The 27,679-nt window shown below is 43.3% G+C and overlaps 1 protein-coding gene and 1 pseudogene across 6 annotated transcripts; one reads left to right on the top strand and one right to left on the bottom strand.

The window, feature by feature from the left end:
- Positions 1-464: 464 nt before the first annotated feature.
- On the bottom strand, positions 465-2,868 carry LOC119866414 (annotated as a pseudogene).
- On the top strand, positions 2,616-27,679 carry LOC100686518 (cationic amino acid transporter 3-like). 6 transcript variants are annotated; one of them, XM_038576997.1, is made up of 4 exons: positions 2,616-3,135; positions 17,285-17,446; positions 19,829-19,934; positions 24,985-27,679. In XM_038576997.1, exon 4 carries the CDS (start codon positions 25,146-25,148, stop codon positions 27,036-27,038), a length of 1,893 nt encoding a protein of 630 aa, XP_038432925.1. In that variant the 5' UTR covers positions 2,616-3,135; positions 17,285-17,446; positions 19,829-19,934; positions 24,985-25,145; the 3' UTR covers positions 27,039-27,679. The 6 variants fall into 6 exon arrangements, with proteins under 6 accessions (XP_038432925.1, XP_038432927.1, XP_038432926.1 ...); XM_038576998.1 differs by lacking the exon at positions 2,616-3,135 and adding an exon at positions 7,176-7,352; XM_038576999.1 differs by lacking the exon at positions 19,829-19,934.

Raw genomic sequence — 27,679 nt, 5'->3', positions numbered from 1 at the left:
ATGTTGTTACAAATTGCAAAATTCTATTCTTCCTTATGCCATATATATAGATATACATATATATACATATATATATATACATACATATATACATATATCTCACATCTTCTTTATTGATTCAGCTATCAGAGGATACTGGGTTACTTCTATATCTTGCCTATTATAAATAATGCAGCAATAAACATAAGGTACATATATCTTTTCAAAATCATGTAACTAAAATTCTTTCCAACAGAAAAAGAAACCATTTACAACAAAAAGAGGCAATTGAATGGGAGAAGATACCCACAAGTGATATATCAATAAGGGGTTGACACTCAAAATACATGAAGAACTTATTCAGTGCAATTCCAAAAAAATAATAATAATAATCCAAATAAAAAAGGCAGAAGACCTGAATAGATAGACACTTTTCCAAAGAGACATACAGATGGTCAATGGACACATGAAAAGATCACTAATCATCAAGGAAATACAAATTAAAACTGCAATCAGGTATCAGTTTACCTAAAATGAAAAATAGAAGAAAAGCAAGTGTTGGTGAAGATAATGAAAAAAATGAACGCTCATACACTTTTAGTGGGAATGTTAATAGTGCAGGCATTATGGAAAAAAGTATAGAATTTCCTCAAAAATTTTTAAAAAGAACTACCATGTGATCCAGTAATTCTGTTACTGGATATTTTCCCAATGGCTACAACCACTGTGGGGATCATACTCACCAGACTGAGATCAAGAGTCATGATATACTGACTAAGACAGCTAGTTACATCCTTCACTAGTGGATATTTAACCAAAGAAGAGGAAAATGCCTTCAAGCTTCTTCTAATACTAATTTTGTAAAAGTCAGTAAGCAGTATAGACACAAAAAGTAGAAAGAAAAAAAAAGAGAGAAAGAGCAAAGTTAAATCCTTCACTCTACCATAAATATGGAGCTCTATTAGTATTCTCACACCAATATCTCATAGGAGCCCTAGATTCCCATGTGCTCAAGAGTATTCCCCATTACTGTGTAGGGAACCAGACTGAATTCAGGTGTGTTGATGTCAAACCAAAAATGTACTGGCACTGTTGAGTTCAAGGTCTATGGTTTGGTCACTTAAGGCTGTCTGGATATCATAAGCGAAGTAGATAACAAATCCAGTCAGTATCCAGGCACCAAATAGAGCCCAGGTGCCAGCTGTCATCTGCACCATAAGATAAACATTGAGAAAGATGCTCAGGAGTGGGAGGAGAGGCAGACCAGGTACATTGAAGTGAAGGAGAGTGGAGCTCTGTGGCTGTCTCCAGATGACCCCTGTGATCCCAGTGATGAGCACCAGGAGCAGCACAACCACTGTGATCCGCACTGGGTCTTCAGAAAGCAGATCTGGCCACCAGGCCAGCACCAGGCAGAGGAGAGTCAGCAGCAGAGCAAGCAGTGAGGAGCAAACATAGACAACCCGGCCAGAGAGTGGAGTGGGGGTGGGGCTGCCTGGAAAAAAATAGTCTCTGTAGAGTTAGCTTCTCTGCTGCGGGTAGGTTCTCCTCTGGCACCTCTGCTTCATTTCCCTCATTCTCCTCTTGCTCCTCTGCTTCGTTTTCTTTATTCCTCCTCTCAGGCTGAAACCTGATGATGAGAACATAAAAAGCTACCAGGGAATAAGATATCAGGGTCACAATTGACCTGAGGCCCAAGAGATCAGTGAATCCAAAGAATAATAATATAATTACTGCAATCACATAAATGAATATGCTGGACACCAAGTGGGTGTATGTGCCAGTGATGACCCTGGCAAGCACAGGGAACAGGAGGCCATCCTTTGCCATCATGTGTATAACAAAACGTATGGGGAACATACATGCTGATAAAAATACTACAGAAAATTGCAACAGCTACAACAGAGTAGGCAAGGTCCCATCCAATATGGAGAAATGCCTCAGGCAAGGTGCTCCCAGGTCGGAGCTGGTGGTGAGGCACCATAAGTGTAAGTGCTGCAGAGACACCAAAATACACCAAGAAGCAGGTGAGCAGTGAAATAACAACGCCCATGGGGATGGAACGCTCAGGCATGTGCGATTCTTTGACTCTGGTAACAAGAACGCTGAAACCTATAACAGTATAGAAACAGGTAGCTGCTCCTTGGAGAATCCCCTGGAAGCCAAATGGTATGAATCCTCCAGAGCCCAGAGAGCCCAGGCCAGGTGTCATTGAGTCCATCCTTTACGTAATCCTCTTTTGTGAGCTTCCAGTTGTGCAGGTCCCCCCTTAACGAAGCCAGAGATGATGACAAAACTGAGAACCAAAAGCTTCACCAATGTGAACAGTTTAAAACTATGAAGAACTTATGATAAGCCACTCTTTGAAATTCTAAGAGAAAAAAATCCAAGGACCAAAGTAAAGTAGATTAGATTATCTGTTAAGACTTGGGGAATGTGCTCTGAGATACTCTCAGAGATCTGGTTTCTAATTAGGTAGTCAAAAATTAAGGTCCAGGCCTGGATCACAACGACTGTATCAATAAAAAAGGAGAGGATGAGGTTCCAACTGGTGATGAATGCCTAGAGTCCACCTATAGTGACAAAACAATAGAGATATGCGGAACCAGAATGCCGAACCCGGGCGCTAAACTCTGCATAGCACAGCCCAGCCAATAACGAAGTTAGGCCAGCCACCAAGAAGCATATCACAGTGGCCGGTCCTACTTGACTACTAGCCACCTCAGCAACCAGGAAATACACACCAACCCCCACTGTGCAGCCCACACCCAGGGCCACTAAATCCAGAGTGCTCAGGCTTCTACCAGATTTAAACTCGTGGACTTTTTGTTCCAGCAGACGTCTGTGTACCAACTTTTCACCAAACTTGTGGAGTGCTTGATGCAGCATTCTAGCTGGAATTGAAAAAGATTCTAAGGTTCAGAGAGCTGTAGCAACCTCTGGGAGCCAAGATTGTTAGATCTGGTTCAGTGAGGCTGAACAGGACATGTTGAGAAGGGCCCCAGGAGGCAGGTGTTTTGTGCTCTGGGGAGTCCCTTGTCCCTTCCACACCCGGGCCCCAAGCCTGGCTGCTTCCCAGAGCAGAAAGTTCATGAGGGGCCCCACAGTATGGTCATATGACTCTCTGCTGTTCACTCACCTGTTTTATGACTTGAGGTGAGTTATTTACTCTCTCTATGCCTTAGTTTTATTATCTGTAAGATGGCAGCACTAGTGTCTGCTTCTGTAGCCTGTTATTGAGGAGAAAATGAAATTTATGCAAAAGAACTTTTAAAGATTTCTAGGATCTGCTTTCGTGTATTTCCTGAAAACATGTGTCCATGGTCTACTAGGAGGGTAAAATGTTCAACATGGAGGAGAAATGTGATTACCTACCCAGCTCCTGACCTTAATTTTTGTTAACTCTGGACATTCTGAAATTGATTACACTTCAAAGTGTCCATGGGACTGCGAATTACATTGGGTTTTGCTCCGTGGTCTTCTCTGCATGACTTCTCTGGAAGGTTCCCCTGCACCTTCCCTCCTTGAACTCCGGCTGTAATCACACATCTGGCTCTGGGACCTTCACATGTGGCTGACAGAGCAGAGGGCGGGGAGAACAGTTCTCCTTTAGGTTGCTTGGGTCAATGTTCTCAGGGTCTCCCCTGGCCCTGTGAAGAGCTGGGGGAGCTGGTCTCAGCACAGTTGTGAGAAAGCCTGGGGGAGAAGGCAGGGGCCAGCTTGCTGTGCTGTCTTAGGTCTTCACATACTTGGCTGGTGGCTTCATCCCTGGTCCCTTATAACCTAGATTCAAGCATGTACCCTGGTCTCCAGGTCTGTATTCTCTACCTCAGTTTCTCCTTTTGTGGATTTCATATGTGCACTTGTGGGAGCCCTTAGCGAGTAGCTGCTTGAAGGCATTGATCCTGACTGCTCAGGTGTCTACACTGCTGACTCCAAATGTGTGTCACTCGTGTGTTATTTTTCTCACACTGTGTGTGACTGTTCTTTAGTTCTCAATGAAAAATATTCCTGGACTTTACCTCCTCTCTTTCCTCCATGAGATCCCTAACCAGGCTGTCCGAGTACCTTCACCAGAGCTGGTAACCTCCCTTTCCTGCCTGCCTCAGTTTCTCTTTTTCCTTCTCCCCCAACTCCATTGTGTGTGTGCCAGGCTCTATAAAATCTGAGATATTAGGGATGAGCTCAGGTCTCCTTTGATGGAGGCATTCTGGGGTGGGGGGCGGGCAGGGGATGTAGTGTCTATATCCACATAGGGCCCCCTGGACAAAGTGGGCACAGGAGGGAGCCTGGGGCAGCCCTGGCAGCAGCCTGGCCCTGTCAGTTCTCTGGGCCCATCCAGCAGCAGCAGGTTGTGGCAGGGACCTGAGCTCAACAGGAGCCAGGAGGGAGGGCAGAGGTTCCTGGAGCCACTCTGCAGCCCCCTCCGTGGCCTGGCTCCCCCTCCTGCTGCACACCTGCCTCCTCTCTCCCTGTCTGCTCCCTCACCTCTCCCTGCAGCCCTGGCTTCTTCTTCCATCTTGGCCTCCTTCACCTTCACCTCTGTCAGCAGATATGTCTGTCTCAGGGCCTGTCTTTCTGTCTCTCTGACTCCAGAGAGGACTCCACAGGAGTGGCCTGAGTTTTCCCAGGACTGGATCTGCCCTCAGCTCCTTCTTCAGCTGTCTTCCTGCCTGTGTCCCTCCCTCAGAGTGTGAGGGTCTCTCTTCCCCTCACATCTGTGTGAGTCTCACCCTGGGAGCCAGTGTCTCCCCTGCATGTCCCCTGTCAATATTCTGTGCTGCCTCCCCCATCCCTGGTCCCTCTTTACCCTCCCTTCCAGAGCTCTCCCTGCTTCTCTCATCTCTGTGTCTCTCAGTCTCTATGCCTGTCTCTGGCTCACACTCTTGTGTCCTCCCCTATTCCCTCCTCCCCCTTCAAGGTTCAGATACTTCAAGAGAAATCACCAGGAATGGACAGAATCAACAGATTTCACCATGTTGTGCACCTCCTTGATGAGGCATTTATGGCCCAATAACGCATCCTCCTTATTCTCCCTGGCCTGGGCCAGATCATTTCTTTATCTGGTGATTATTTGTGGGATTTGGTTTTTCCTCCAACCTCCCGCCCTCTCCCCAGTAGGCAGTGAGTACCATAGGAGAAGGGGAAGGGATTGTTCTGGGGACCAGATGCAGGATACCCAGACCCTCTCCTGCACCTGCCCTTCTTTCCCTCAAGCAGAGGCACATCTGGGACAATCCCAGCTTGAGGCAGGGAAGACTGCCTAGGACCTGGGAGCAGACACAGATCACACACCCAGCTGCCCCTCTCCTACTTTCCTGTCATCACAGCCCTCCTGCCAGTCTTGCCAGGCTCCTCTGCCTCTAGGAATCCTGGCTCTGTGGTCTAGGCTGGACCATCACCCCGCCCCCCAGCACAGTGCCTGGAACACAGGAGGTGCTCAGTCAGGGCCCCTGGTCCCTGCTCCCTGGAGATGTGTTAGGACAGGGGCCGTGGATCTGTAGGGTTTTTGTTATTATTATTATTATTATTATTATTATTAAAGTCTCATTTGCCATCATATAGTATAACACCCAGTGCTCATCCCATCAAGTGCCTCCTCCGTTCCTGTCACCCAGTTACCCCATCCCCCCGCCCACCTCCCGCTCCACTACCCTTTGTTTGTTTCCCAGAGTTAGGAGACTCTCATGGTTTGTCTCCATCTCTAATTTTTCCCACTCATTTTTCCTGTAGGTTTTCCACAGGTGGAGGGTCTTACCAAGATCTGGGGCAGTTCTTTCTGCTCTATGTTCAAAGGTCTGTGATTATATTGTTAGTATAGACTCTGTTCCTTTAGGGACCTGCTGCTCCCCTTCTCTCCCCTCCCTCCACCTCCACCTCTGTCTTTAAAGCACATAATTATAAAGAAGATGTGGTTTATGTATACAATGGAATATTACTCAGCCATTAGAAACAACAAATACCCATCATTTGCTTCAACGTGGATGGAACTGGAGGGTATTATGCTGAGTGAAGTAAGTCAATCGGAGAAGGACAAACAGTGTATGTTCTCATTCATTTGGGGACTATAAATAATAGTAAAAGGGAATATAAGGGACGGGAGAAGAAATGTGTGGGAAATATCAGAAAGGGAGACAGAACATAAAGACTCCTAACTCTGGGAAATGAACTAGGGGTGGTGGGAGGGGAGGAGGGCAGGGCGTGGGGGTGAATGGGTGACGGGCACTGAGGGGGGCACTTGAAGGGATGAGCACTGGGTGTTATTCTGTATGTTGGTAAATTGAACACCAATAAAAAATTAATTTATTAAAAAATAAAATAAAAAAGCACATAATTTATGATTTAGATGAATCTTGTCACTATCAAGTAGAGGCAGTTGTTCCACTTTCCTTGAGACCCATTGCTTGTGGGACTATCACGTGTCCATTCAGCCCTGGGTGTCTAAATAGGCCCTACTTTCTCCATCTCTGGGAGGTCTTGCCTCTGAAGATTAATATTCTGGGAAGGATGAGGTCCCTTCCTTTGATCACTGTTTCAGGGTCTTGGAAGCCTTACATTGTGATTGGGTAGAGCAGAGAAATCTATAGGCAGGGACTATATCTTACTTCCACCAGCACAAGGCTTAATGCACATTCATTCAGAACATGCTATGAACACTGAGTGACTGTCTCAGGTCATCCCTTTGGGTATGCTTAAGTCTATTCTCTTTTCATTTTATTTCTGGCATCACTGGAAACGTGGCTGAGGGGCCAGGATGGTTGGTGGTTTTAGAGGAACCTGTAGTAGATTCTGGGAGAGGCAGCTGGGGGTCGGGAGGGTTGCTTCTGTGCTTGTTCACAGGACTGCTGAGTGAGCTTCTTAGCTGGATTTGGGACTAGCCTCCATACCCTGAACTCCACCAAGCTCTCCACACTCTCCTTCTACTAGCCAGTACTTCCTCCTCCAGGCCCAGGACCCTGGAGAACTTGTTTCCTTCCACATTCACATCTTGCTGCCAGCAAAGTCTCCAGCAAAGCCCCATTTAAACCTTTAGTCCACTTCCTCAGCATGCAGGGCCCCAATGGTCTTCCATTGTCCCCCTCTAGTCTTCCTCCACCATTCCAGCTAAGCCACCTCCTTCCTACTTTCACTTCCTTCCCAGGCCCATTTTGCCCTTTGGCCTCAACAACCTGAGGCCCAGCCTGGTTAGTACTCAGACTTCCTGAGGCCCCTCCTCCTCAAGATCTTGCCTCCCCAGGGCCTCAACTCAATCAGGGCCTCTCTAAGCTCCACTCCAAGCCTGATTCTGGTTGGCCAAGCTCCTTCCCTGTCCATGGGTTTGTCTTGCTCTTTCATCCCAAGTGTTTCTCCTCGGAGGCAGAAAAAGCCCCTGGGTAAGTGATTTCTGCTGTTAATAGAGTTGGCAGAAAAACTGAGACAGAGTCAGAGAGGAAGAAGACTGGGCTTGGAGCACCACTGGCTACAGAAGCCCTGTGGGGTTTAAGCAGAGGGTATTTCATGGCACCAGAGCTAGACTTTGATCTGGCTGGTGTAGACCACTACCTCGTGAGTTTGGGAAAAGCAGGTATGTTTGCTGGGGTCAGAGGGATTTGGAGACCTACACTCTGTTCTTCTCCAGAACAGAATGGTTCTCAGCTCTGATGATCAAAATATGAGTTAAGGGAGGTTATTCCTTGGAGCTTCTCCTCTAGCATCCTCCCACTGTTTGCCCTGCCCTCCTTTCCTTTCTGACCTGGTGCACAGCTTACTTTCTTCATCTTTGCCTCTCCCACAGGGCCTAGCACATAGTATGCTTAGATATATTCCTGGAATGAATTGATTTTTTCACTGGGCGTTACTGCCTTCTCCATGTTTTGCCTTGCTCCCTCACTGGAGTTTCAAAAGTCTCTTCTCATATCTTCTTAGAGAAGACATCGGTGTGAAATTTGTGGAATAGCAGGTCCAGTTTGATAAGGTGGTCACCCATCACCAGAAAGGCCTTGAGGGGCTTCTTCCTTCAGGCTCAAGGAGCTAAATATCTATTATTTGTAGCTGCTAAAGTTATCTCCCTGCCTTTCTTATCTAATTTTAAAAAATGTGGTGGTGATGGATTATAGGCCGGATCAGAATGTAGGCGGAAAGATTACCAAGGTCCCATGGGGTGTGGCCTCTTAGTGGCCATTAAAACACTGAGTCACTAAGAGGCAGTTGGCTGTTATCACAAAACTTATTTGCACCTATTTAATTTTGAAGGCTCTTGGAGTCTTAAACTGTTATTGTGTATACTCTTGGCAGTGGGCCAACACCAGAAGCCAAGACAATACTTCTTCATGAATGCCCCCTGTTTTTTGCATTACATGTGGCAAATGTTAATTTCTAGGTTTTCTTTCTCTTGCTCTCTAGCAGTTCTTGGTCTCCTTCTCTCCATTATCAATTGATATGTGTTATGTGCTTCCAGAAGGCAGATTCATTTTAATCTTAGTTAAAGCAAAAATTATGTGGAATGGTCAGTTTCTTTACCAAGTATGTTCCAAATTGATAAATATGATCTTTGGATATTCACTTAGTTTATTCTTGTTCATTTTTTCTTTATCACAGAAATCACAAAGCAGGATGGGGATGAGAAAGAGCTAGTAAGAGGGATAAAGAGTGTCCCTTAAAGAATGGTAACAGAGGCTGGTTGTTGTAGATTATTCTGCCTGAGCTGGGGTGAGGCTGGTGGGTCTTTTGTGGAGAACTCATATGGATTTATATTTGGAGAAGAGCTCAGAACTTTGAGGCATGTACAACTTACAAATGACTGGATGATCTAGTGTCTTTCCCGCAATAAAACAAAACAAAACAAAACAAACCATTTTTCAAAGGAGCAGGTGGTGGTGTGAAGCTGCCTGCCACCCAAGGTTATGAGGTAAGCCAAGCACAGTCTGGTAAGAGAGGACAGAGACAGAGCTGAGTCCTTACAGGGGAGGACAGAAGAACACATTTAAAGATATGAAGGAAGATAACTAGAGAAATAGTCAGCCTTTCCATGCAGCCAGCCATGTTGTATGCAGTGTCAAGATGGTCATCTTGGTTTGGCATGAAAGAAATGTTAAGAATTTACAAAACTGGATTGTGTCTGACTGTATAGCTGGAAATGAGTCAAATAATGAATAAGGAACTTTGCATTTGTCTTTGTCTTCTCCGAAGTTATCACAGAGGCACTAAGAAAAAGGCATCTGTGCACAGCCATCCCAGAATGATACGAGATCATCTGGAGTCTATACAGGTCTAGAGAAGCTCTGGCTATCTGTTTGTTTACCCAAATAATGGTGCAATGAAACTAATGTGGCATTGCATGTAGCAGGGACTCCATAGATATTGTGGGGAGGAAGCAAAAGTGTTTTGGTCTGCATCTGCATAGATTTTGGTCTACATCTGGCATATGGATTTTGTCTATATACCTTTGGTATGGAGCATGTTAGTCTGCATCAGGGTGGGTTTTCACTGATTTGGAAATCAGCCGCTGCCAGACTAGGATGGGAGTTGGGAGGTGCTGAGGGTGATAGGGTAGGTAGATGAGTTGGAGGAGGTGGCTGTGTTTCCTCTTGGTCTAATTAGCAGATACTTTGGGGGCTGTCATGCCTTCAAGTTGTTTGCACCTAGAAATATTTACTTGGATAATTAGGGTTTCTAGCCTTATTGAGAGAACATGACGCAGATTCTACCCTAAGGACTTTTATATTAGAAAGGGAGACAAGGACTTCTCGTAACTACTGCAAACAGAATATAGTACAAAGTGAAATAATAGTTGAGAGGATACCTGGTAAATGATTGATTTGGTAAAGTTACTCTCAGAAGGTTCTTGGGTGATAAGTTAGAATATTTATTTTTATGTCTTAGCTGAATTTGGTTATTTCAGCTTTTTATCCAACCTTTCAGGGAAGCTATGTGGTCTTTACGTCTCTTTCTCCAGAGGAGAGGTTGTACATTCATTACTACTGCAGTGGTTTCTCTCATTTTTCAACTTTTGCACAAACCAAGACTGAGAATAATAATAATTATTATCATTATTATTATATTAATAAGAATTATTACCATCCTTATAATAACTATTATTAGATGTTAGCATTAGATGTGCACTAATATCTAGAGCAGATATTTAACTGGATCTATTTTATTTTTATTTTATTTTTTTATTGGAGTTCAATTTGCCAGCATATAGCATAACACCCAGTGCTCATCCCATCAGGTGCCCCACTCAGTGCCCCAGACCCAGTCACCCCCACCCCCCGCTCACCTCTCTTTCCACCACACATTGTTCATTTCCCAGAGTTAGGAGTCTCTCATGTTCTGTCTCCCTCTCTGATACTTCCCACTCATTTTCACTCCTTTCCCCTTTATTCCCTTTCACTATTTTTTATGTTCACCAAATGAATGAGACCATATAATGTTTGTCTTTCTCCGATTGACTTATTTCACTCAGCATAATACCCTCCAGTTCCATCCACGTCGAAGCAAATGGTGGGTATTTGTAATTTCTAATGGCTGAGTAATATTCCATTGTATACATAGACCACATCTTCTTTATCCATTCATTTTTCGATGGACACCGAGGCTCTTTCCACACTTTGGCTATTGTGGACATTGCTGCTATAAACAACGGGGTACAGGTGTCCCGGCATTTCATTGCATCTGTATCTTTGGGGTAAATAGCCAGCAGTGCAATTGCTGGGTCGTAGGGCAGACCTATTTTTAGCTCTTTGAGGAACTTCCACAAGAATTCCAGAGTGGCTGCACCAGTTCACATTCCCACACAGTGCAAGAGGGTTCCCCTTTCTCCACATCCTCTCCAAAATTTGTGGTTGCATGCCTTGTTAATTTTCCCCATTCTCACTGGTGTGAGGTGGTATCTCATTGTGGTTTTGATTTGTATTTCCCTGATGGCAAGTGATGCAGAGCATTTCCTCAGTGCTTGTTGGCCATGTCTATGACTTCCTCTGTGAGATTTCTGTTCATGTCTTTTGCCCATTTCATGATTGGATTGTTTGTTTCTTTGCTGTTGAGTTTAATAAGTTCTTTATAGATCTTGGAAACTAGCCCTTTATCTGATACGTCATTTGCAAATCTCTTCTCCCATTCTGTAGGTTGTCTTTTAGTTTTGTTGACTGTTTCTTTAGCTGTGCAAAAGCTTCTTATCTTGATGAAGTCCCAATAGTTCATCTTTGCTTTTGTTTCCCTTGCCTTCATGGATGTATCTTGCAAGAAGTTACTGTGGCCAAGTTCAAAAAGGGTGTTGCCTGTGTTCTTCTCTAGGATTTTGATGGAATCTTGTCTCACATTTAGATCTTTCATCCATTTTGAGTTTATCTTTGTGTATGGTGAAAGAGAGTGGTCTAGTTTCATTCTTCTGCATGTGGATGTCCAATTTTCCCAGCACCATTTATTGAAGAGCCTGTCTTTCTTCCAGTGGATAGTCTTTCCTCCTTTATCGAATATTAGTTGACCATAAAGTTGAGGGTCCACTTCTGGATTATCTATTCTGTTCCACTGATCTATGTGTCTGTTTTTGTGCCAGTACCCCACTGTCTTGATGACCACAGCTTTGTAGTACAACCTGAAATCTGGCATTGTGATGTCCCCAGCTATGGTTTTCTTTTTTAAAATTCCCCTGGCTATTCAGGGTCTTTTCTGATTCCACACAAATCTTAAGATAATTTGTTCCAACTCTCTGAAGAAAGTCCATGGTATTTTGCTAGGTATTGCATTAAACATGTAAATTGCCCTGGGTAACATCGACATTTTCACAATATAATTCTTCCAATCCATGAGCATGGAATATTTCTCCATCTCTTTGCGTGTTCCTCAATTTCTTTCAGAAGTGTTCTATAGATTTTAGGGTATATCCTCTACCTCTTTTGTTAGGTTTATTCCTAGGTATCTTATGCTTTTGGGTGTGATTGTAAATGGGATTGACTCCTTAATTTCTCTTTCTTCAGTCTCATTGTCAGTGTATAGAAATGCCACTGACTTCTGGGCATTCAGTTTGTATCCTGCCACACTCCCAAATTGCTGTATGAGTTCTAGCAATCTTGGGGTGGAGTCTTTTGCATTTTCTATGTAGAGTATCATGTCATCGGTGAAGAGGGAGAGTTTGACTTCTTCTTTGCCAATTTGAATGCCTTTTATTTCTTTTTGTTGCCTGATTGCTGAGGCTAGGACTTCTAGTACTATGTTGAATAGCAGTGGTGAGAGTGGACATCCCTGTCTTGTTCCTGATCTTAGGGGAAAGGCTCCCAGTGTTTCCCCATTGAGAATGATATTTGCTGTGGGCTTTTCGTAGATGGCTTTTAAGATGTCGAGGAATGCTCCCTCTATCCCTACACTCTGAAGAGTTTTGATCAGGAATGGATGCTGTATTTTGTGAAATGCTTTCTCTGCATCTATTGAGAGGATCCTATGGTTCTTGTTTTTTCTCTTGCTGATATGATGAATCACATTGATTGTTTTACAAATGTTGAACCAGCCTTGCATCCCATGGATAAATCCTACTTGGTCATGGTGAATAATCTTCTTAAAGTATTGTTGGATGATATTGGCTAGTATCTTGTTGAGAATTTTTGCATCCATGTTCATCAGGGATACTGTTCTATAATTCTCCTTTTTGCTGGGGTCTTTGTCTTTGAATTAAGGTGATGCTAGCCCCATAGAACGAGTTTGGAAGTATTCCATCTCTTTCTATCTTTCTGAATAGCTTTTGTAGAGTAGGTATGGTTTCTTCTTAAAAGTTTGATAGAATTCCCCTGGGAAGCCATCTGGCTCTGGCCTTTGTGACTTGGGAGGTTTTTGATGACTGCTTCAATTTCATCTCTGATTATTGGCCTGTTCAGGTTTTCTATTTCTTCCTGTTCCAGTTTTGGTAATTTGTGGTTTTCCAGGAATGGTCCATTTCTTCTAGATTGCCTAATTTATTGGCATAAAGCTGCTTATAATAAGTTTTTACGATCATTTGTATTTCCTTGGTATTGGTGGTGATCTCTCTTTTCTCATTCATGATTTTATTTATTTGAGTCTATTCTCTCTTCTTTTTAATAAGGTTGGCTAATGGTTTATCTATCTTATTACTATTTTCAAAAAACCAACTCCTGGTTTTGTTGATCTGTTCCACAGTTCTCCTGGTCTCTATTTCATTGAGTTCTGCTTGAATCTTTATTAACTCTCTTCTTCTGCTGGGTGTAGGATCTGTTTGCTGTTTTTTCTCCAGCTCCCTTAGGTGCAAGGTTAGCTTTTGTACGTGGGTTCTTTCCAGTTTTTGGATGGATGCTTGTATTGCGATGTATTCCCCCTCAGGACTGCTTTTCCTGTATCCCAAGGATTTTGAACGGTTATATCTTCATTCCCATTAGTTTCCAGACTCTTTTTAATTCTTCTCTAATTTCCTGGTTGACCCTTTCTTCTTTGAGCAGGATGGTCCTTAACCTCCACATGTTTGAAATCCTTCCAAACTTCGTCGTATGATTTAGTTCTAATTTCAAAGCATTATGGTCAGAAAATATGCAGGGGATGATCCCAATCTTTTGGTATCAGTTAAGACCTGATTTGTGACCCAGTATGTGTCTATTCTGGAGAAAGTTCCATGTGCACTTGAGAAGAATGTATATTCAGTTGCTTTTGGATGTAAAGTTCTGTAAATAGTTGTGAAATCCATATGGTCCAGTGTATCATTTAAAGCTCTTGTTTCTTTGGAGATGTTGTGCTTTGAAGACCTGTCGATTGTAGAAAGCGCTACATTCAAGTCACCAAGTATAAGTGTATTATTATCTAAATATGTCTTAACTTTGGTTATTAATTGATTGATATACTTGGCAGCTCCCACATTCGGGGCATAAATATTGATGATTGTTAGGTCCTCTTGTTGGATAGATCCTTTAAGTACGATATAGTGTCCCTCTTCATCTCTCACTACAGTCTTTGGGATAAGTTTTAGTTTATCTGATATAAGGATGGCTACCCCTGCTTTCTTTTGAGGACCATTTGAATGGTATATGGTTCTCCAACCTTTAATTTTCAAGCTGTAGGTGTCCTTATGTCTAAAATGAGTGTCTTCTCTGGGAAATGAACTAGGGGTGGGGGAAGGGGAGTTAGGCGGGGGTGGGCGTGACTGGGTGACGGGCACTGAGGTGGGCACTTGACGGGATGAGCACTGGGTGTCATTCTATATGTTGGCAAATTGATCACCAAGAAAAAATAAATTTATATTAAATAAATAAATAAATAAATAAATAAATAAATAAATAATAAAATCAGTCTCTTCTAGACAGCAAATAGATGGGTCTTACTTTTTTTTTTTATCCAGTCTGACACCCTGTGCTTTTTGATGGGGTCATTAAGCCCATTCACGTTCAAAGTTACTATTGAAAGATATGAATTTAGTGTCATCATGATACCAATTCAGTCCCTGTTTTTGTGGATTGTTCCCTTGGACTTCCTCTCTCTGTTACAGAATTCCCCTTAGTATTTTTTGCAGAGCTGGCTTGGTGGTCACATATTCTTTCAGTTTCTGCCTATCTTGGAAGCTCTTTATCTCTCCTTCTATTCTGAATGAGAGCCTTGCTGGATAGAGTATTCTCCGCTGCATGTTCTTCTCATTTAGGACCCTGACTATATTCTGCCAACCCTTTCTGGCCTGCCAGGTCTCTGTGGAGAGATCTGCTGTTAATCTAATATTTCTCCCCCCAAAAGTTAGAGATTTCTTGTCTCTTGCTGCTTTAAGGATCTTCTCTTTATCTTTGGAGTTTGCAAGTTTCACTATTAAATGTCGAGGTGTTGAGTAGTTTTTATTGATTTTAGGAGGGGATATCTCTATTTCCTGGATCTGAATGCCTGTTTCCCTCCCCAAATTAGGGATGTTCTTAGCTATGATTTGTTCAAATACATATTCTGGACCTCTGTCCCTTTCGGCGCCCTCGGGAACCCCAATTAAACGTAGATTTTGGAAATATCAGAAAGGGAGACAGAACGTAAAGACTGCTAACTCTGGGAAACGAACTAGGGGTGGTAGAAGGGGAGGAGGGCGGGGGGTGGGAGTGAATGGGTGACGGGCACTGGGGGTTATTCTGTATGTTAGTAAATTGAACACCAATAAAAAATAAATTAAAAAAAATAAAAAAAATAAACGTAGATTTTTCCTTCTGAGGTCGTCATTTATTTCCCTTAACCTATCTTCATGATCTTTTAATTGTTTTTCTCGGTTTTTCTCAGTTTCACTCCTTGCCATCAATTTGTCTTTTTTGTCACTCACTCCTCCTTCTACCTCATTAACCCTCGTTGTTAGGACCTCCAGTTTGGATTGCATCTCATTTAATTGATTTTCAACTTTGGCCTGATGAGACCTAAATTCTGCAGTCATGAAGTCTCTTGAATCCTTTATGATTTTTTCTAGAGCCACCAGTAGCTTTGTAATTGTGTTTCTGAATTGGCTTTCTGACATTGATTATAATCCAAATTCTGTAACTCTTTGGGAGGGGGGCTGTTTCTGATTGTTTCTTTTGAGGTGAGTTTTTCTTTCTAGTCATTTTGCCCAGTGCAGAGTGGCCAAAAACAAGTTGTAGTAGAAAACTCAGCAAAAGAGAGAAGAGATAAAAGAAAAAAAGGGGGTGGGGGAGCGAGGAAGCAAACAGAAAACAAAAAACAAAAGGGAGTATCCTCTGATTCTATATACTATAAATCCCTCGACTTACCCTGGAACTTTCCAGTGCTGCTTGGTCAATACTCGCTTTTCCCCTGTCCTTCTAGCGGGTCTTCTGTGGGAGGGGCCTGCTGTGCTGATTCCCAGGTGTGTGCACCTGGGGGAGCTGCTCTGCCCCCTGCCCAGTGCAAGGCTCAGTGGCAGTTGTTTATCCTGTTTATCCGGTGAAGTCACTGTGAGGCCCAGTGGGCGTTGTTTATCCTGTGAGGCCCCAGGAGGAACAGCAACAGTGGCGGCGGCCAGCTCTGGAGCCCTGGAGTCAGCTCCGGCAGGAACTATGGAGCTCTCAGTCTGCAGGGGCCTGGATGCCCCGGGGGGCGGGGCCACCCATCTGCACAGTTCTGGGCCGCCTGGCGGCAGGAGCGCCCTTGCTGTCCTGGGCCTTCCCGGCCTCCGCCTGTGCTGTGGAGAGTGCTGGATCTTGGGCTGTGTCCCCCGGCGCCCTATGCTCCAGGGCCGGCGCCGTTGGAATCGCGCTCCTGGGGCCACGCAGCCCCCTCGGCACAAAGCCGCCTCCTGAGCCGCCAGAGCTGCTCCCAGGGCCCCGCCGGCAGCGCGCTGCAGCCCTTTAGGGAGCTCGGCCTACGGTGTGTGGCGCGCTCTCCCCTGGGGCCACCTCCTCCGTTAGTGCCCCTGGGAGCCTGAGGGCTTCCCCGCGCGTCCTGGGATCCTGCTCCAACTCCCTGTGAGCGCGTACTCCTTCCCTCTTTCCTAACTGGGTGTTAACCCAGTACAAAATTCTAGTCTAGTGAGTTATGCCACTGGACATTAATGAGGGGAGACCAAAGGATGAGAACAGCATATTGGAGAGATCAGATATCTATCTGTAGATGTGCCCAGAGACGCTTCCAGAAGGATAGTCATGTTGAACAGTGTTTGGAAAGAGCATGTTCTATTAGGGACAGTCTGTGTGAGGGCTTTGTTAATGCCACAACATGTGCATGTGTGGTGGAAAATTTGACCTGTTTAAGCAAGAGCTACAAAAAGGTTGTACTAAGAGTAAGTGATAGAACAACAGTAAATGGAAAGCCTTGTAAATATAACTTAGAAATTTGGACTTAATAGAGAGAACTAAACTGCATGTCTTGTTAAGAGTGTTTTTGTCTGTCTCAGTCTGTCTGTCTTTTTAAGACTTGCGGTAAGTATCATTTTCTGGAAGGTGGGCAGAGAGAACTCAAACTTGTTTTCTCTCACAATGTAGCAACCCAGAAGAATGTGATTTAGGGATTTATCACACCTTATGGAAGGGAAACTCTCTTCAAGGGCTGCTGGGTGAATCTGAGTGAGAAGTGAGAGCATCTCATTAGTTAGAGTTCCCAATTTTATGGACCAGGAGGGTGGTCCGGGAAGTAGGATAAGAGACTGACCCTGGATATGCAGCATTTGTAAAAGATTGAAACCTACCAGATAGAGGTCCAGTGTGGACAAGGTTCTAAATATCAATGTGGCAACATGTGAAACTTCCACTTTTTCTAGGGTTTCCATCACACTTAGAGTAATAGCTAAAGTCCTCACAGTGACTTTCAGACCCTACATAAAGGATCTGGCTTCCTGCTTTCTATCTGACCTCATCCCCTACTGTTTCTCCCTCACTTACAGTGTTCTGGCCCTACAGGCCTCCTTGTTATTCCTGAAAGACATCCAAGTACCACTTCACACCCATCAGTATGGCTGCTATTCAAAAAACCAAAAAACAAAAACAAAAACAGGATATGGAGTGTTGGAGAGGATGTGGAGGAATTGGGATGCTTCTGGTTACTGGTGAGAATTAAAAATGGTACAATCACAGTGGAAAACATTATGGTGATTTTTCAAAATTATTAAATATGCAACTAGCGGGAAGCCTGCATGGCTCAGTGGTTAAGCGTCTGCCTTCTCTTCAGGGCATGAACCTGGGGTCCTGGGACTGGGTCCTGCAACCAGCTCCCTGCGGGGAGCCTGCTTCTCCCTCTGCCTATGTCTCTGTCTCTCTCTGTGTCTCTCATGAATAAATAAATAAAATCTTTTAAAAAATGTAACTAGCATATGTTCTAACAATCCTACTTCTGTGTATATATCCCACAAAATTGAAAATAGGGACTCAAGTGTCTTGTTCATAATAGCATTATTCCCAAATTCTAAAATGTGAAATAACCAACATGACCACCAATGGATGAGTAGATTAACAAGATTTGGAATAGACACACAATGAGATATTAGTCAGCCTAAAAGGGGAATTAGTTCTCTATATGTTACAACATGGATGAACCTTGAGGCATTATGTTAAGTGAAATAAGAAGATCACAAAAGGACAGTATTGTAGAATTCTACTTATATGAGGTAGGTAGAGTAGTCGAAGTCAGAGAGACAGGAAGTAGAATGGTTGTTGCCAGGAGCTCCAGGAAGGGAAGAATGGGGAGTTATTCTTTAATCGGTACATAATTTCAGCTGAGAAAGATGAACAAGTTCTAGTGATAAATGGTGGTGATGGTTTCACAATAGTGTGAAGGTGAGGGTTGGGTTGGACCATCCATTTTAAAGTCACAACACCCACTCTGAGCACATACTAACATTTGCTTGCTTTCCTTTTCTCTGAAGCACGGATTGCAAATCCAACACGATATACATCCTCATTACTTATGTTTAATGTTTGCATCCTACTGCAGAAATGTTAGCTGCTTGAGTAGAGGCATGTTTAATGTTTGCATCCTACTGCAGAAATGTTAGCTGCTTGAGTTTTTGTTTGCATTATCTGGACTGCTGAATAAATAGAGAGCCGTATATTTGTTTGTTGAATGAAGAAATGAAGGACGATGATTGGACATAGACTTCTAGAGAAGCCCCAACCAGCGTGTGAAGTTGGGAGGATGCTATTCTTCATTTCGTATTGTTAAGTAATTTCTTCTACCCTGGATATGAGACTTGGCCCTAGTGTTCATGGTGGCTTTCCCTCTGTTTACCTTTCTGTATGTATTCTGACCTGTTTCCCACATTGGAAGTGTTTGTGTACACATGCACCACCACACTTAACTATAATTTAAAGCTCTCACCCTGAACTCAAAGCCTCTAATATTGTTGTCCTGACTGCTCCCTACATGACTTGTTGGGCTGTTTGAGTGAGAAATTCAGAAATTCTGAGGAAGTTCAGTTATCCAAAAAGATTTATAATTCTTTGTTTGAGAGCCACCGATTTGATTGGCTCTGCAGCTTTCATTCTCTGGAAATTTTAAGGACTAAAGTATTTATACACTTTGGGATCAGGAAGGAGCTGTGCTTGGATACAGAGGATTGCTATAATCTCTGGAGATGTTGCATTGAAAGTCCACTTTTCTGAAACTTTGAGAACTTGAAGATCATTAATACCATCAGTACCCTTCCTTTCAAATATCAAATTTCTAGTAAAACAGTGTTGAAACTATCTTTGACAACTATCATATGGTTTCACCCACATGTGGAATTTAAGAGCTAGTACAGAGGACCATAAGGGATGGGAGGGGAACTGAATAGGAAAAATCAGAGAGAGAGAGACAAACCATGAGAGGCTCTTAACTCTGAGAAACAAACTGAGAGTTGCTGAAGGGGAAGTTGTTGGGGGATGGGGTAACTGGGCGGTGGGCACTAAGAAGGACATGTGATGTGATGAGCACTGGGTGTCATAAGCAATTGGTTAATTATTGAAAACTACATCTGAAAATGATGGCAGTAGTTTGGCAAATTGAATTTTAAAAAGAAAAAGAAACTATCTCTGAAGCTATCGAGGAGCCAGCAGTCCAACTTCCTGATTGTCAGGAGTGTTAACACCCAGCCACAGGAACCCGTGGAACTTGCTGCCTTGAAGAATGTTTTGAAAAGGAAAGGTCCAGAGTGAGGGTAGAACCCTTCTCAGGAGAGAATAATGAACACAATGACCTCCAGGACAAAGGAGAGTGAGTGGGGCGGGCTGGGAAATCAAGACTGCTTGCAATTTAGTGCATGAATTGTTGGGTGTGACAGTAGTTCTTCATGGGGACTTGGGATTTTTTTTGTTTGTTTTAAAATTACAAAGGATCTCAGAGACTGAGAGAAACACAGGGAAGAGGAAGGAGGGAAGTGGGACCCAGGGGCATTATGGAATACACGGAAACTGGCTTCAAGCTCTCTTGTTTCTCTCTTCATTTATTTAAGCACATCCTCCAAGTAATCACCTCCTTTGGAAGAGACTATTTTCTGATTACACTGAGATTCACAGACCCAGGAAATGTCCTCAGGAAATGCACTTGGACAGATGATGGTACATGTTTTACTCTCCTGTTTATACCTCAGTTTGACTGTTTCTTTCCAAAATAACAACAAAAACAAAATCTTCTAGGAATCTCAAGATAACAATAGTCAATCAATATTTTCATACATTCATTTTCTCTGCCCTAAATTCCTCTTATGGTTGCTTAGCATAACCTTGTCCTGGGGAGTGAGAATTGGGCACAAGAATGTATAATTTAGAAGTAGGAAGATGTATATGGGCCCTGGCCCAGCCTTCTGGATGCTTTAGACTATAAAAGAATTTAAGGACATATCTAGAACACCAGCTGACATGACAGAAAGAGAAAATTAGTTTTAGCTGAGCATCAGGATGGACAATAAGCGCTGATGAAAAGGGGAAGAAGGTTAGAAATAATGGCTTACAAATGGCTTTCTAGATGTTGGGGAAAGCTTTTAGAATAATGTTAAGAAGATATATCATTCCAAGAATGGACAGAAGGAATGAGGAGAGTAACCCTAACAGGGCAAATACATACCCAGGCCACAGGCTCATCCCAGGAAGGGTAAGTCAGGATGTGAGAGCTGAATTAGGAAGGAGGTGATGGGCCTCATGGTCGGGGAAGAATTAGAGTAGGGCTCTGACTAGCTGATTCGGAGATCTGGCCTGAATATAAACCATTGGAATAATCAGATTATTGCATGGAGAAAGAGTATTTCTAGATATGGCATTTGAGGATGATCTTTCTCTGTGTTGTTATAAGGTGGATTTGTAGTACGCTCACTCAGGATTCCCAATCATGGGTTTGTTTTCTTTTCTATAAGATTGCTTGTTCATGTACTTGTTTGGCCTTCTCCTCTTGGAGTCATGTAATTATTTGATTTTCAGATGCTTTGTTCTTTGAGCTGCTTCTCTGGTATCTTCCTATTTTAGTCTGTAAAATATATCTTCAGTAAATTGGAAAGATAGCATGGACCACCCTGCACAACACAATTGAGGGAAACAGAAATTATGAAAAGCATTAGCCCTTTCTGAACCTGCCATTCAGATGGTCCTCCTCTGGGATTCCTGCTCAAGGTCTATGATATGGACTTTAGAAGAGTGTATGATATTTTTTTGAGGTGACTAACCTCAGAGGGGTGGTGTGATTCAAGCACTGTGAAGAACCACTGTTGTGTCTTAGTTGGGAGGGAGGTGGCTGGGGACAGTTCCCCAGAAAGAGAAACCTAGTACAACCATTCTTAGTAACAACTACAGGAGCCTCCAAGGACAGTTGAAGGACCTGAAGGAGAAGAGGAATTGGGAAAAGGAAAAGGAGTTCAGAAGAAACTAGTAGGAGGGGTGCCCCATCTTCCATTGTTTTTCATCCTCTGTCTAGCAGGTATTCCTTCCTTGTATTCTCCATATCCTGAAGATTATATAATTCTGGTTCCCCTTCATGTTAAATCTACTGACTGCTACTGATTTATTAGCCTGTGTACTAGGTCCTCTCATAACATTATCTCCTGCAATTCCTGTGTTGAACCCGCAGTGAACAGAGTGTGGTCAGTCCCTTCCTCAGTCATGGCATCTTCACACCATCACTTCTTGTCAGGCCCCTTTTCAGTTCATTTTATTTTCCTTTTTCATCTTTACCTCTATTCTTGTTTCCCTTACTTACTGGAGACACTTGCTTTGGTATATTTAACAATGTTCTTCCAATCCATGCTCTACATGTATATTTAGATACATTTACCCATTCAACAACTATAGTGCCCAATTGTGTGTGTGTGTGTGTGTTCTTAATTCCACTAAGATTGTGCTTAAGAATGGTGGCACAAGTGACACCCCCACAGCAGTTCATTATGGTTTGTATCTTCTCACTGAATTCTCAAGCTGAGCCAGGGAGGCCAGTCAAGCAGTTTCCTTCTAGATGAGGTAACTGAGGCATAGATGTTAAGCAAATCACTATAGTTTATGTAGCCATGTGAAAGGTCCAGGATTCACATCCAGATTTTGTGTCATAATGATCATTATTCTTATCACTACAGTACCAGGCACTGTCTCTTCCAGAAATAAGATGAGGCATCTGTAGACAACGATGATATTATTTATTATTATCATTATCACTATTATTGCTTGTTTTCAATGCCTGGTCTGACTCAGTAAGCCTGGACCTCCAAGTGTTTAGTAACAAAATGAATGAGAATATCAAATTAGAGTCCTTAGCTTTCAAGGCAAATTATTTGGAATAAAACTCTTTCCATATGTCTGATGAAGGGTAGCTAACAGACTTGAGTTTTAGTGGATGATTTTGGGGCTCGATATCCATAAAGACTAATTGATTATATTGTTTGGGGACTGGATCATTTTCAATTTTACATTTGAGGTAGATGATATTAAGTCCATATTGTGTGCTGGGCTTGTGCTAGGCACTCAGCTACATATCTCACAGGCATCATTTCACTTACACCTCACAACTACCCTATGAGGGATTCACTTTTCTCCCATTTGACTGTTGTGGAAACTAAAGCCCCAAGAGGTGAACTAATTTGCCCCCTGGGTGTGAGATTGAGTTGAGTTTTGAACCTGAACAGCCTACCTACAGAGCCTTACTCCTAGATACTAAATTGTGCTGCCTTTCTGTAAAGGAAGCTTTTACAATTTATTCCCTTTGAAACTGAGGACAATTTCTTGTCAGGTGGACTGGAGAGCAGTCATGTGATGTAATAGTGGAATAGTATCTCCAGAGGGAGAGAATACGAAATTTATAAATATTACCTAGGTGTCTCTGTTAGGCCTCCTCTGTCTCCTGAAGTAAGAACCTCAGCCTTAGGACATCGTACCTAGGTTATACAGCCTGATCATGATGCTTTTCAAAAAATAGGGATTCTCTAACTAGGCGTAGGTAGTTGGTTGCCTATAATCCAAGACAGACTGATATTTTTAAAGAAAGTGTCCTCAAAAGCAAACAATTCTTTATCACCTTGTATGGCTCATTCCTGCTATGAATGACATGCAGTGAAGGTTTTGTCACAGGTGATGTTCCCTACACACTTTTCACTTTCATTGACTTCTACAAGGAAGGTAATACCATCTACATATTTACTGAGCAAGGTTTTTAAGGTTTGCATGGCTACAAAGTAGCTATCTCAAAGTCATGTAGGCAGGAATTCTGGATTATGGTCTCTTTTAGGTTTTCTTCTCAGTGTGGTCATTTGTTCCACAAATACTTCTTGATCATCTAACTCACAGTTTATTGGCGGAGACAGGAGGCTGATCTGGAATTTTGATACATTAGGATCAATGGCACATGAGGGATCCTGTGTGCTATGAGAGTATATAGGGAGGGCACCACAAGGGTCAAGGGAGGCTTCTTGGGAAAGCACTCTTGAGCTGAGAACTGAAAGTGAAGTGGGGATAGCTAAGCGAAAGGACCAAGAGGGCATTAGAGGCAAGGGAACAGGGTGAGTGTAGAATTTTGCAGCTCGGGTAGGACCTGGGTAGGGGATGAGGCTAGAGGGACAAGTACATTGATACTGTAGAAATGTTCTATTAGGGAAGAACTGACCTGCCTTATGTATCTCACCTACTGATTGGTAAATCATAACATTGGAACTGGTGAGTCGCAAACAAGGAGTCTACATGGATTTATAGACAGAAGGTCTATCCCATAACCCAAAAGTTCCTTTTGATCATCCATAGAGAAGACTTTTCAATTTTGACTTCATCTTTATGTCTTTAAAATCTCTGACAACATTTTGTAAACTTCTCTCAAAACCAAAGCCTCAGTAGGGAGGAGAGTGGGGGCTGCATCACTGTCTCCTGTGTTCTCCATTACTCATTTCTGGACATTGCTGTGAATTTTTCACCCAAAGCCTTGTTCCCCTTGAGGAGAGGACCATTTGAATAGCAGTAGGGAAGGAGGGGATAGGAGGAAGCATATGTTCCATATGTAGCATTTGTTTATTAAGAAAATATATTTAATATTTTCAGACAATGGTTTGTGGGAGTTAGAAAAACTCCTTTTGACAAATTAATAGACAATTATACGCAAGTGCTTTAATACCTACTCACAGAGCAGGGCAGGGTCTCCAGGCCCCTGGAAGCTGCCATCACAGATGGTGCAGGGTGTTTATAAAGCACAGTATGGCCAGTGAGGAGACTGTCTGCAGAAGTCAGCTCACCTTCTCTTTTGGAACCTAGAGAGGGAGGAGACAGAGGAATTATTTTGGTTGTGAGCTGTTGAGCTAGGTGACTTACTTCTTTTCTCCCTATTCATCACATCCTCATAAATGTGCACATAAAAGTTGAGTGAGTTTTTGAGTAGTTGGTTTAGGCGAGGTGTATTGAATGTCAGAATTCACAAAACCACCTTCCTGACTCTTCTCACTTCTCAGTCCTGGACCTGGGGTGGTACTGCCCCCATTTCTCTAGTGTTACCTTCCCAGGCAGCCTGGTCCTTTCCATTTTGCAGGTGATTATGAAGGCCCTGCTCCTTCCTCCCTCCTCCTCTCTTTTCACAGAACACCTGTGGGCCTAGGTGGGTAATGGAAGGGGTGTACTGTACATTCTTGGGCATCAGTACAGATGAATGGATGAGGCAGAATGAGGATAGAGGGGACCAAATCCTGTCTATCTTGACTATCTGATTTTGGGGCTAAGTGTTGTAAGACTGAAGGATCTCTATTTGTATATTAAACTCAGATGATTTTTTAAAAATGAGTCTGTAATTGCAATGAGGCCCACTGGTCCCTGATTTTATGTGTCATAATTCATGTTCAAGCACTGCACACACATCCAGTGTGTAATTTATTGCACAATTTATTCATGCCCTGCTGTGTCTTACAGCTTAATTAGTACACGAAGCTACAGGAATTTGATGAACCCAAATGGGATTATGTCATGTGGTGTGTAAAAAAGAAGAATGTTGAGAGGTATTTGGTACTTTTTCTGTGGAGGAAAACTGAGTTGATCTTTCTATCATGTCCTTTGGTGTCACTTTCTGTGAAATTTGGGCTGCAATATGTGATGTGGTTTCTGAGCTTTGGTTGGTGGGTTGAATAATGGGGTCAGTAAATATTTATTGTCTATTCTGTCTTAGGAATTATGAAGGGTCACCACATACCAGAGGAAATATGAAGCAGCAGCTTTGAACACTGAGCAACCAATTGAGGCATCCCCAACCCAACTGGGCTTAATGCAGCTTCACTGAACCTGATCTGAGACTCACAGCTCCCCGGGATTGCTACAACTCTAGCTAGAATGCTGTGCCAGGCACTCCGAAGATTTGGTAAAAAGCTGGTGCGCAAACATCCACTGGAGCTACCTGTGGCTGAGACTGCCCCTGCTAGAAGCTTGAGCACTCTGGATTTAGTGGTCCTGGGTGTGGGCAACACCCTGGGTGTAAGTGTATATATTTTGGCTGGGGAGGTGGCTAGAGATCAAGCAGGACCATCTTTTGTGATTTGCATTTTGGTGGCTGGCCTAACTTCAGTGTTGGCTGGGCTGTGCTATGGAGAGATTAGTGCTCGGGTTCCGCATTCTGGCTCTGCATATCTCTACAGCTATGTCACTGTAGGTGAACTCTGGGCTTTCATCACTGGCTGGTTCCTCATCCTCACCACTTTTGCTCACATAGGCATTAGGATCTGGGCCTGGACCTTATTCTTTGACAATCTTTTTGGGAACAAGTTCTCCCTGACCTTGCAGGAGACTTTTTTACCACAAGCTCCTGGTGTTTTTGTAGAAATTCTAGGCTTCATTATTATGTTCCTTCTATTATTGATCATGGAATTGCTGACTCGGAACATTAGGCAGCTTTCTCTGGTTACCAAAATGCTCACTTTGGTGAAAGTATTGGCACTTGGTTTTGTCATCATCTCTGGCTTCCTGAAGGGGGACCTGCACAACTGGAAGCTCACAGAAGACGACTACATAAAGGCTGGACTCAATGACACCTCTAGCTTGGGCCTTCTGGGCTCTGGAGGATTTGTGCCTTTTGGCTTCCAGGGGATTCTCCGTGGATCAGCTACCTGTATCTATGCTTTTACAGGTTTCAACATTATTGTTACCAGGGTTGAATTAGCCCAGAATCCCAAGTGTTCAATCCCCAAAAGCATTATGATTTCCCTGTTCATTTGCTTTTTGGTGTATTTTGGTGTGTCAGTGGCACTTACACTTATGGTGCCTTACTACCAACTTCAACCTGGGAGCGCCTTGCCTGAGGCATTTCTCCATATTGGCTGGGCCCCTGCCTACCACTTTGTAAATGTTGGATTTTTCTGTAGTCTTTCTACCAAAGTCTTTGGCAACATGTTCCCCATACGTCAACAGGTATACATGATGGCAAAGGATGGCCTCCTATTCCCTGTCCTTACCAGGATCCAAACCGGCACATATATGCCCATTCTGGCTACCATGATCATTTTCATTGTTGCAACAATAATGGCATTCTTCCTTGGATTCACTGATCTCTTGGACCTCAGGTCAATTGGGGCTCTGTTAGTTTTCACTCTGCTGGCTTTTATTGTTCTCATCCTCAGGTATCAGCCTGAAAGGAAGAATGGGGGAAAAGAAGCAGAGGTTCTGGGAGAGAATGAGGGAAATGAAATGCAGGTGCAGGAAGAGAATGAGGGAAATGAAGCACAGGTGCAAGAGGAGAATGAGGGAAATGAAGCACAGGTGCAGGAGGAGAGTGAGGGAAATGAAGCAGAAGTGCAGGAGAATAGACCTGCAGCTGAGAGTTTGACTCTGCAGGCACTATTTTTTCCAGGCAATCCCACCCCCACTGCACTCTCTGGCTGGGTTGTCTCTGTTTGCTCCTCACTGCTTGTTCTGCTGCTGACTCTTCTCTGTCTGGTGCTGGCCCGGTGGCCAGTTCTGCTTTCTGGAGACCCAGTGTGGATCACAGTAGTTGTGCTGCTTCTGGTGCTCATCACTGGGATGACTGGGGTCATCTGGAGGCAGCCACAGAGCTCCTCTCCCATTCACTTTAAGGTACCTGGTCTGCCTCTCCTCCCGCTCCTGAGCATCTTTTTGAATATTTACCTTATGATGCAGATGACAGCTGGCACCTGGGCTCTATTTGGTTCCTGGGTCCTGGTTGGATTTGCTATCTACTTTGGTTATGGGATCCGGCACAGCCAGATTCCTTAAACCCACTTCACTTAGGGCAAAAACTATAGATCTTGAACTTAGCGGAGCCAATACATATTTTGTTTGATATCATCACACGAATGCACTCTGGTTACCCTGCACAATAATGGGGAGTGCTCTTGAGCACAGAGATAGCTATGCCTCTCTTGGGATGTTTGTAGAGGAACTCTAATAGTGCTCTTTATTTATTGTGAAGAATTTTTCTTTTCTCTCTTTCTCTCGTCTACTTTTCAGTTGTGTTTCTACTATATACTGGCTTTTAAAAAAGTTCTTATTGAAAGAACTATAGGGGGATGCCTTGGTGGCTCAGCAGTTAAGAGTCTGCCTTTGGCTCAAGGTGTGATCCTGGAATCCCAGGATCGAGTCCCACATTGGGCTCCCTGCATGGAATCTGCTTCTCCCTCTTCCTGTGTCTCTGCCTCTCTCTCTCTGTGTCTCTCATGAATAAATAAATAAAATCTTATGAAAATGAAAGTTCAGAAAGAGATGTGGGTAGCTTAGTTTGTTCAGTGTACAATTCTTGATTTTGGCTCTAGTCTTTTTTTGTTTTGTTTTGTTTGTTTGTTTGTTTGGCTCCAGTCTTAATCTCAGAATCCTGAGATTGAGACCCACGTCAGTCTCAATATCCAGTGTGGAGCCTG

The sequence above is a fragment of the Canis lupus genome, chromosome 27 (assembly GCF_011100685.1).
Source record: "Canis lupus familiaris isolate Mischka breed German Shepherd chromosome 27, alternate assembly UU_Cfam_GSD_1.0, whole genome shotgun sequence".
Taxonomy (NCBI): domain Eukaryota; kingdom Metazoa; phylum Chordata; class Mammalia; order Carnivora; family Canidae; genus Canis; species Canis lupus.
This window is presented reverse-complemented; position numbering and strand designations above follow the sequence as displayed.